Here is an 11,224-nt window from a genome sequence, read left to right on the forward strand (position 1 = left end):
TCTTTTTTTGCTATTTTCGAAAGAACTCATTCAGATGCATGGATCAAAGAGTGTTGATTGGCTTGTGAAGGATATATGATGGCCGGGAATGTTCCATAACTTTCCAGGAGCCCATGACAGTTCTCTATTATCTTTTCTCCGTCTTTTCATTTATAAATCTGTTACCTTTTCAGGAATTCCATATGAACTAGCAAATACTCAACGTCTTATGACCAAACCAAATCGATTTTCATATCTACCTAATAGTAAAGAAGGAATGATAAGCCCTGCCACACTTTATCAAGCTATGAATAATATACAACATTATTTCAGGAATAGCAGACATATACAGTGGTGCTTATTTTTTGTCAGTATAATTTATATTCAATATGAAATTATATCTTACGAAATTTTTTATCTTTCTGCCTCCATACTCCCCGATCTCTGCTACTTATGTCTTTAAAATGCAACAATTCAAATATTTGAACGAGTAGGGACGGACTAATGCCCACAATGCCAGTTATTGTGAGACAGCTTACCATGAATCAGTCTGTTTAAAATTCCCGGTTTTATTTTACAGCAGGAACATTTAGCAGAAATAATTATTACAAAACGAGTCTTTATCCATGACAACCATTTGTTGTTGGTTGATATGGAAATAACTAATACGATGGCTAAAAAAACGTAACCGGAGGATTTATGAAGCCAGTTCAGCCGTAAATAGCAATGTCTGGCGTTAGCCATAGTAATATATCAAGACAGCTTGAGATTTCTTGGAACGGGAGAAGTACCATGTTAGTGATAGACGTTAGATCAGGTGTCCACAGTCCAAGAGATACTACAGCTGACGCTGGGCATAACCAATAGAGTTAAGGGTGATCACTTCCCAGATACAGAGAGTGAGAGCGCTGTTGCTAATACGATTGTTCACGCGGATGCTACTCACCATCACGCCCCTGCTAAGAAGGATAAGTTGAAGGCAAAGAACTTTGACTCCAGTTTTCTTGGTCAAGTTCTCTCCCAGCTGATGGTTGCTGTACTAGACTGTATTGGTTCTAAAAGTTGGTAACACAGTATGGCAGACAAAGTTTAAGTGCAATTTTATCTTGTGGAAATGAGATTTCCAACGTTCTTATGTTGCTAAGACCCTTCTTCAAGTGTGTAGAACTAGCCCTTTTAGTTTGCTATTAGCAGAGTCCCTTCGTCCCCTAGCTGCAGCTTCTTTAATTCCTTTTACTGTATGGCCTTTCATAGTCTCTTCCACTTCACTTTCTACCCGTTCCTAACAATTGTTTCATAGTGCAACTGTAAGGGTTTTCTTTTTGTTACGCCTTTAAAACTTCCCTTTTTCTAAATTTTCCTTTCAGCGTTGAATGACCTTATAGGTCCTAGCGCTTGGCCTTTGACCTAAATTTTATATTCTTATTATTCTTCTTCACAGCCTGTTGAGGGGTTGGGAGCTTAGCCGTAACCCGTGCATCACCCTGCCACTACCGAATACGGATGATGGTGATGTTCTCGGGTAAGTGTAAGTCACAGCTCTCAAATTCCTGGGCCTCCTACCCTTATTTTGTTTTTTGACGTAGTAAATTCGTTTATTTAACCTAGTTACTAAGATTTCAAATTATCTTGACATTGCCTTGTATTGAATATCCTTTAAAGAGTTGCTTCATATCTTCTGGCCAGTTACTGGTCCTTTACTGTCATTAGCATAAGTTGAGTTTTGGCCCTTCGTCCTGTCATAAAAGTGCGAAAGTTTTAGGGGAAATCATTGGCTAGGTTTGTTTGGGCTAATACAAACTTAGCATCAAAATTTAAGTGTCGGATTAATTTCAGGCCTTTTAATCGTATTGTATTTTATTCTGTTGCTATGTATTTAATGAAGTGTGAGTCATCGTTTTTTTTGCAATATCTTTCAAATTAATTAAATGATCGGTGTGTTACTTTGCAGCAGTGTGGTTCACACCCTAATTTTGGCAATAAATAAAATTTCCAAAATCAGCTTTGTCAGGCACTATACTCTTGAATTTGTTGTGGTAGCCAGCAAACTGATTAATGCTTTGGGACATACGAGCTAGGGTACTACTGAACTATACTCTGTTTTTTTTTTTTCCATCTGTCCATCCCCCTGTGGTGGTCGCGCATGGCAACACTGCGTCCCGTGCTTAAATAGTTACGTTATGTCTAAATTTTAGGTAAATAAAAGGATATCTGGGTGTACATTTGCAACTAAAAAGTATTTCAATAATTTACTGTATGCGAATTATACCGTTAATATTCGAAATAGTATATTATATAAAGCCCGGGACGCAGTGTTACCATGCGCAAACACCATAGCCGGATGGACAGATGGAAAAAAAACAGAGTATAGTCATGAGTATCTACTTATAGTATATTACTCACTAACCCTAACTGAGTCTCCACTCCACCATTCTTCTCCCTACCTATTCTTCCTTGACGTCGTTGTTATTTCATGTTTATTCTACATTCACTGTTCTACATATATAATGAAAATAATGGGTTAATATCACAGACGTTTATAACCATTTGAGACAAAGTACACGATATCATGGATGTATGTCAATAAATCAGTTTTATCTTTCCATTATGCCCCCCGATACCCACATCCCATTTTCTCTCTCTCTTTGTCAACCCATCTTTGTAAAATGGACAGGAATATGAATGTAGAGAGGGTAAATCTGCAAGACAAAATATTTTTGTACTGTATATACTTTTCAACATGTTAAGCCATAACTCTGAACAGCGACGAGACAATCTCGCTAGTTACTGGATACACTAATAAAAGATTTAAAAACAAAAGTTACTGGATACACAAGTGATAAACCCGTCGTTTAACCGGACATTCATTCATCAACTACAAATATTTCGAAAACTCCTAAATTCTGTATAACTCACTTCATCCTACATTGCTCAGTTGAAAAATTGCAAAGCTAATGTCTGCCTGAAAACATTCTATTACATATCAAATATTGCGAAGACAGAGAAAAATGAATGGGGAATGAATGAAAAGACAGAAGGGGAAGTGAGGTTTAGAGAATGAGGAAGGGTGGGTGATAGGAAGGTAAGGACCCCAAGAGTGGTTATCCAAATAAATTCGTAAATCTTGACTGGCTAGGGATGACTATATCCTCAAATTCAAGAGTAAAGTGCCTTCAAAATCTGTTTTGACATGGAATTTTTTTTTATCAGATATTAGGGGAGGGTGTGAGAAACTTTCATTCAAACTACCATTCCAATCAATTGATTGGTTTGAAAGATATTGGCAAAAAACGATGACTCAACTTTCCTGAAATGCTTAGTAGGTTGTTTGTCTTCATTTATCCCTTCGTGATTCACAGTTTCTTTTGTAAACTCTGGTTTCATTTACCAGCTTGACTCTAAATGGGATCTTTGTATAACGGCTTCTAAGGCCCCGTTCAAACGGTCGAGCTTTGGTCGACGAACTTTGTCCGATGTGACGTCAGAAGCAGAGAAACGGCGAGAAAAGCAGAATTTTGCCGCGGTTTCTCCGTTTCTGACGTCACGTCGAACAAAGTTCGTCGAGCAAAGCTCGGCCGTGTGGACGGGGCCTAAGATTCTATTTTTGTGTCAAATTATCCAATAATCTGTGTTGACCTTTTGTAGCCATTAAGGCGTTTTGTATGGTCTTGCAGGTAATGATTTTAGTAGTCTGTATCTTAATACTTCAAGAAGTTGTTCTATTTTACGATGGATTAGGCGAAGACATTTTCACAGGTTTTTGGTAAAACCATCTTTTATCACTCGAGTAATTCACCGTGGAAATACTCAAAACTGAACTATTAGAATGTTTATGAGCCTTGATTGAAGGACTTATTAGTTGCAGTTTCCTCCTTTCTGACGTTTCATTGTGTTTTAGGGAGTCCTGTGTCGTTGGAGTACTCAGGTGTCGGCACTAATAAGCGTTTGAGAGTTCCATTTCCTATCCGTAATATCTTGGATATGGATATCCAAATTCGACGTTACCCGGCAGTAGTGTCATTCAGTTTCTCATATTAGCTTATGTTGTTTCCCGTTTTGAATAATCTTACCTTAATGCAATTGTATCCCACCAGAATCGCTTTTTTTTTTCTTTTAATCAAAGTTCATCTTGGCTCTTGTCAGCTTCATCTCGCCATTGCATTACTCAGTCTAATGATGGTTTAAGTCTGTTTTAAATTCTTGTGTATTCATCGTAGCAGTCCCTCGTGATGTGATGGCTCATCTTTAAAGTATTCTACGTATTAAATTATATTTTCAATGCTACAATACTACAAATTCTTAAAGTAATTTGTATATTTTTTTAAAGTATTTTTTTAAGTTACAATATTACACATTTTTTAAAGTAATTTGTATGTCAACTCGAGCTGGGAACGGCCGTTTTAACTTTTTAACAAGGTAGTTAACTACCGACGTTTTAAGGGGTGGAAGTCCCCCTCACCCAGTCGGTACGCATCCCCGTTTTTTAATTCGGGCCCTGCGTCTGATGCGTATATCCAAAAGACCAAAAGGCCACCACTTATAAAAGTTGCATTGAAATTTTTAGAACTGCTTACCTCAGTCGTTAAATAAAGCTACAGTTCCACTTCAGGGCAATCAATGCTCATCTGCGCTATCTTCCTGTTTACAAAGGGAATGCGAAAACTTGGTAAACAGGTCGAGGCCTTCAGACAAGGCTTGTTCCATTTAAATTGGTACACATTGACAGATATATGTCGAGAAATGTTTTGATAGGTTTATTTATTTAATTATGATTGATTATAAAGCTGGGGATATAAAGTGTAAGGCCTGATCCCATCTTGGTTAGTCAGAATTTCAGAGCCTTTTTCATTATGATGTCCTGGTGACTTTCGGTCACTATTTGATATTTCTGCTGTCAAATGATAAGACAAATAGACCATAAAATACATATGGATACATTTATTCCCTCTTATATATATACAATATACATGAATGCTAAATATGACAACGAATATTAACATTAGGCGCAGAATCTTAAATATGTATAATTAGGCATTGGTAATTAATCCTCAAGTAAATTCAGGTGACTGCCTATATGACTGGTAGAAAAAACCGGCCTTAGGCGAGTCATATTCTTTAGACCCAATTTCGCTTGTAATAAAATACTATTAGTAGACGATCTATGGTTCGTTAGCACCTCCGTGAGTTGAAGCCAGTTCTAGCTTTATTTACTACTACATTGACCTTCAGTCTCTACTCCTGTAATAATTTACTACTTTTAATGCAACTAATAATGCAAAGGAATCAGCATAAGAGATTCGCCATTCTTGAAATTACTCATCATATACCCTTCAATTTCAAATGCATGCTGGTGATATTTTAGTTTTTTTTTCTTTATTTTAACTTAGAAATATGAAGATTTCAGATTAAACTGCAAATGAATTTATAGTAGTAAATAAAACTAGTCTTCAATCATTCAAAATCTTTGTCTTGAGGCTTTTAATCATTTCTATAACATCGAACTAAAGACACCTTTTTTATATACACGTCAAATTTCACAGCATATGCAACTGGCAAGTACGTTCTTACCGACACTGTGCGCGCGCACGCATGCGTGTGGGAAACAGAAACGTACATACGTGTAGACATCACATATATATAAATATTACACAGTACTTTTCGTCAGCTTACATAGCGACATTTGGTAACGTTAATTAACTTTAGTCTTAATTTGCACATTGTTGGTCACAGAACAGGATATATAAACAGCAATTTACACCAGCTATTGAAAATTAAATTCCTTTTAAGTAAGAGTTCAGAAACTTGAAGCATGTCAGAGAAAACGCAATCAGACCAAGAAGAAAATTTTTGTCAAGTGGCCACCTCCTCGTGGTTCTAATTTATGTAGGCCTTCTTTCTGGCCCTTCCACAACTCGAGGCAACAATCCCAGCTGTACCGCAGGTTGAAAGCGAGGAGCTGCAACGTGAAGATCTATTAGAAACTAAACCTTCTCATTCAGTTGTGTTGAAAACAAATTTAGTTCGGTCAAACAACGGATGTTGTTACATTTTTACTTCAAACCTTTCATGACTATAATTCGATTTGGTTTTGTGTATTTTTACGCAGCAGTCGGTAACTTGTTAGATATATAATCAACAATGGCTATACCAAACCTATTACATATAAATACAGGTGTTCCGTTACTTTAGACTACTTAAAACACAAGCAACGTTTTGACGTTTAAAAGAATTTTTTATACATTTCGTTAGAATATTATATCTTGAACGTGGCCATTCAGCAGCTCTCCTTCACTGTATATTACCCATATACAGATAGGAGGAGAATGAAGAAAAGCGAGTTTTCACAGAAACGTGTTTATTGCTTTAGTGGCAAAATCACGTTCTCAAGTCATTTCAAATGTGGCAGTATTTAGTACAAAGAAAATAATGAGTGGAGAAAGAACTAAATAAATATTAGTTCGCATGAATGTTTCATTTAAAGAAAAAATTACTTTCCACGTGTTTCATAATCTTGTAAACACTTTGAAAAGCATAGTTGTCTATACACGCTAAATTCTCTACAATTTCTCTCAGAATTTGTTCAAAGTGATTTATAATATTCATGACTGACAGTCACTATTCAAGGGGGTCTTACAATACAAAATGAAAAGATACTCCATTGCAGTGGCATTCCTTCAGCCTGGAACTTTTGGAACAGTCTCTTAAACAGAAAAAAAAGAAGAAGAAGAAAAAAAAGAGAACAGTTCGGTCTCTTAAACGGAAAAGAGAGAAGCGTTCATAGATCGTCGCAGGAGATTCAGAAAAGTCTAGTCATTGGAATTACACGTTGACGAAGCATATTAATATATGTGCTACATTTGAATATTTTCTTAATGCAAGACTGCACAGAATAATACATATAACCCTATGGCAACTGAGAGGACTAATTGTTCTTAGCCCTCCAGACCATTGCAGTCATTTAGATAATTATTGCTGACCCCTCCACTCGGCACTAAAAAGAGCACTTCATCCACGTGAGGGAGATACAATCACATTTATCTTTCTTAAAGGAAAACGCTTTGTAACCTGTACTCACTGACATAAAACACCACTGTACTAAAAGTTTTTTTTTTTCAGAGTTGTCCTTGAAATGCCTTCACTGATCTAATGTTTGAACGCCAACCAATAAAACGGCTACACAAAACGAGGATTTCTGTTTGGCGAAGGCTTCCGAGGATGCTCCGGTGACGTCACGTGAGAAGGCACGGGTGATCGAGGCTCTGGCTGAAGGCGCGTCCTCGGCGACGAAGACAATTCTGGATCGTTGGATCTTAAGGTATAGGTGGGGACCGATTTATCCGTCGTCGTCACTGATCCTTCCGATCCCTCCAAGACGGATCGTTGCAATTGGCCGGTCCTTGTCACAGATACTTCCGCCCCAATGCTTCCCCCCGCCGCCGTCGTAGCCTTAATGCCCCTGTTTGAAGCCCCACCACCACCTGCTGCCGCAGCTGCGACAGCAGCAGCTGGCACTTGTATCCTGACGCGGTTCTCGTCGAAAGACGACTTCGGAGCTACGACTGTCGTAATGGTTCGCTTCGTGTCGTATTGGGCAATAGTTGCTCGTGTCAAGAGCAGGGAGGGTCCCAGGGTAACCAAACCTCCTCGTTCTGTGCTCAGGTAAGGCGAAACGTAACCAGATTCGCCACCGCTGCTTCCTCCACAACCTGTGTTACAAATAAAATAATGGACGTTAATGTTTTATGATCTATTAGTAGTTGTTATTCTTGATTCCTAATAATAATAAAGACCCTTGACATAATTCGCAAAATTTGAAGCACTGAATGCACCTTACTGAAATAACAGTAAAATATAAGTTTCGAAATTACATGAAGATTCCCATCTGTTGTGGAAACACCTATATGGAACTTGTTACTAATTGCACACGACACTCGGATGGCTGCAGCTTATCATTTACTGCAGTTTTTTTTCGTGACTGCTTATTAATTCTGGCCAGCTGTTTTTCGTTAAAGTTGAAAGATGTACACACCTTAAGGGTTTTCAAAATACAAAATATATATTGAATGCAAGAAAATAAAAAGTACTGAAAGAAAAGGGTCGCGAGAATCCTATTCAGGAACTGTCATGTACTAGCATAAATTGCTGCCAAAAGTCATATTTCAGCCAACTCACATTTCTGGTTACAAACAAACACGAGATTCTTTACGTCTGAGGTAAGAAGTACAACCTAAATACATAAGCATTGAGATACATGATGAAAGGAATATTAGGAATGGCTGGTATCAGTTAATGCAATTTAGATTGATGTTGGCTTTCCAAAGTTATCATACAAGGCTTTAAAATTTAAATAATTTTGGCTTTCTACAGTTATCATTAAAAACTATGAAATTTAAATAATTTACGTTACCTACATTCTTAGTTAATTGCGGTAGTTAAAGAAAAAAAAACACTACCATAATTAAGTACAGCAATGACTGGGAACACTTCTTAAATGATCAGATACATTGTGAGAATCCTGGATGACAGTGTTTGATCAAATTAACAGAGGTTTCGGAAAAGGAGAACTAGAAATTTAATTGGAAGGTACGTAACACATTTTAAATGAGACGGTTTCAGTAAGGTTGGGAAAAATTTACCGTGATACACAGTAAGCATTGCATTACTGAAGAAAGAAAATGGGTACAAAACTTAGTCAAGCACGGAAATAAGAGTGGTATCCTCCTACAGAAGTGGATAGAAGTCATCTGAAATCAAACCATCTCCTCGAGTTCTGAAATGCTTTAAACTGAATCCATACACTACAACAAAAACTTAATATAACTGAACACGAGAACGTAAGATTTCAATTTAAACTAAAGTCAACAATCATATAAAGAATACTACGGGCGTATTACAATGCTAAACTTTTTCACTTGCAATCAAGCATTTAATAAGGAAGCTAATCACAGAAGCACCTATTTTAATTTTAAGACATTTGCCATTGTTTCTTTTTTATATATAATAGTTGTCTGCTATTAAAATTTAAAAATATTTGATTTCTAAAACTTGTAAGAAAACTAAAAAGTACAACTACAAAAAACTCTTCCTAGCAGAGGTCCTATAAGAGATGACTTTGAAAAGCCTTTTGAAGGAGTCAGTCGTCACTACTGTCTGGACTTATGATGGGGGGGGGGGGTGCGGGGGGGGGGGGGGGGGGGGGGGGGGGGGGGGGGGGGGGGGGGGGGGGGGGGGTTCGTTTCCATTTGCAGTATAACTGATGACCTAAAGTGAATGGTCTCAATGCCTTGAGTAAAACAGGAAGTTTGTGTAAGTAATAATTCAATAAGGAATGCATTTTGTGTGTGATCATTTTAACTATTCCCGCATTACGTCATGTATTTTCATTAATTTCCTATTGATGGCTGCAGTATAATCAGCTATCCAAAGTCGGTATGTGACTGAGGTACGTTCCAAACAAAGAACAAAGATGGAATTCTTTTTAGAGGAAAAAGGGACTGTCACAAATACTCGCAGGTGCTTCCAGAATGTCTACAAAGACCTGGCAATGGTTAAAAACACTGCGACCCGTTGAGCGAAGAGTCTGTCATCATCAAGAAAGGCAAGGAATTCTCTCTCTCTCTCTCTCTCTCTCTCTCTCTCTCTCTATCTCTCTCTCTCTCTCTCTCTCTCTCTCTCTCTCTCTGGTAGGCCGCACACAGCTGTGATGCCTGCGATACTGGAGTGCTGATCAACCCAACGGGCACAAACTTTTGATTACTCTAAGTTGTGGACAATTGTCTCGGTACTACCCACAGAGATGTCTAAGTTGAGCAGCGAGTTATCTGAATGGAATTCCCCGATCACCTCGAATACCAGTGTCCGCACATCCCACCATTCCACGCTTCACAGATGTGTGGGGCACAGGAGATCAGACAGGTCTCCTTGTCCTTTCTCTGATGTTGATCGACACTCCGCCCAATGATTCATAGTGCTTTAATCCATTGACAAGTCTCTTTAGAATGTTTGTGAATGTTTGTGAATGTTTCTTTACTGCTTATGAATGTTTGTGGCGGTCTCTTTTCCCGCCTAAAGGAATTCTATCACTGGAACGTACCTCAGTCACATGCCCATTTTGATAGCTGATTTTACGACAGCCATCGATAGGAAATACATTAAAATACATGACTTGATGCGAGAATAGTTAAAGATGTCACAATTTAACGAAAATTGCCCGAGAAGAACATTGTTGTATTACTTATTAAGAGTAAAGTGAGCATAATTTCATACCAGGATTAAACGGAGATAGAATGAAACACCACGAAATAGTGAAGAACAAAAGCTCGAGAGAGAGAGAGAGAGAGAGAGAGAGAGAGAGAGAGAGAGAGAGAGAGAGAGAGAGAGGAACAACTTTTGTAAAAGGTAAGCAGTAGTAGTGAAGTGTGATTTATAGAACAGCAATGGGGAAATCAAGCTTCGCTTTCAATAATTCAGGTTCCCCTTTGTGCTTCAGACGCTAAATGACTGAAATACTGTAATACGTTAATTAAATATCTCTCTTTCTCTCTTGCAAACATATACATACATACATATATATATAATTTCGTCCTCTCAGGACTTCAGTGCTGTTACCTCACTTGTTGGCCAAGTCGGTTACTTCACTAAGTCCTGACTTCTCCTCTGTTCACTGGTTCGAATCCACGGGAGGACGAAATTATTATCAACTAAAAAATTCCCCTTCGGTTAACAAATATGTAAATATATTAATTCCGAGTTAGAACGAATTGGATATTAATGGACATATGTAGCTTAATGCATTTGCATATATATATATATATATATATATATATATATTATATATGTATATGTATGTGTGTGTGTGTGTGTAAAATCATACATATGTATATAATTATACTTGTGTGTGCATGTATTTGTGTATGTTAAATATTAAAAGAAAATATCTACGTGCATTCAAGTCACAGCGTATTGGCCAAGAAATTATGCAGCAATTCTAATTTGCTCAAAACCTACAGTAATCTAATATTGGCCCAAATTCCATGAAAAAGACATACCGCCAATGTTAATTCTAGTCAAATAAAAAAATTTTTGTTTTTGCATATGTTCAGCAGTGTTAAACTTTCCTTTTAGTGAAAATAACGAAAACTTATCAATGTTCAGACTTCGATTCATCTGACAAGCACGGACATTTAATTCAACATAGATCCAACAATACTGAAACTCGTTTGATTAAGCTCTACCCAATAAAATG

General features: G+C 37.5%; 1 protein-coding gene across 18 annotated transcripts in view; it reads right to left on the reverse strand.

Moving 5' to 3' along the window:
• Positions 1-4,902: 4,902 nt before the first annotated feature.
• LOC135225223 (rho GTPase-activating protein 45-like) overlaps positions 4,903-11,224 on the reverse strand; it is a 617,019-nt gene continuing 610,697 nt past the window's right edge. For 16 of the 18 annotated variants that reach the window (XM_064264541.1, XM_064264533.1, XM_064264534.1 and 13 more), the window contains one exon: positions 4,903-7,685. In XM_064264541.1, the coding sequence (XP_064120611.1) occupies positions 7,153-7,685 (533 nt within the window). In that variant the 3' untranslated portion in view covers positions 4,903-7,152. The remainder of the gene's footprint in view (positions 7,686-11,224) is intronic. The other 2 variants (XR_010316935.1, XM_064264543.1) reach the window with 2 other exon arrangements.

This window comes from Macrobrachium nipponense, chromosome 13, assembly GCF_015104395.2.
Source record: "Macrobrachium nipponense isolate FS-2020 chromosome 13, ASM1510439v2, whole genome shotgun sequence".
In the NCBI taxonomy this organism is placed as follows: domain Eukaryota; kingdom Metazoa; phylum Arthropoda; class Malacostraca; order Decapoda; family Palaemonidae; genus Macrobrachium; species Macrobrachium nipponense.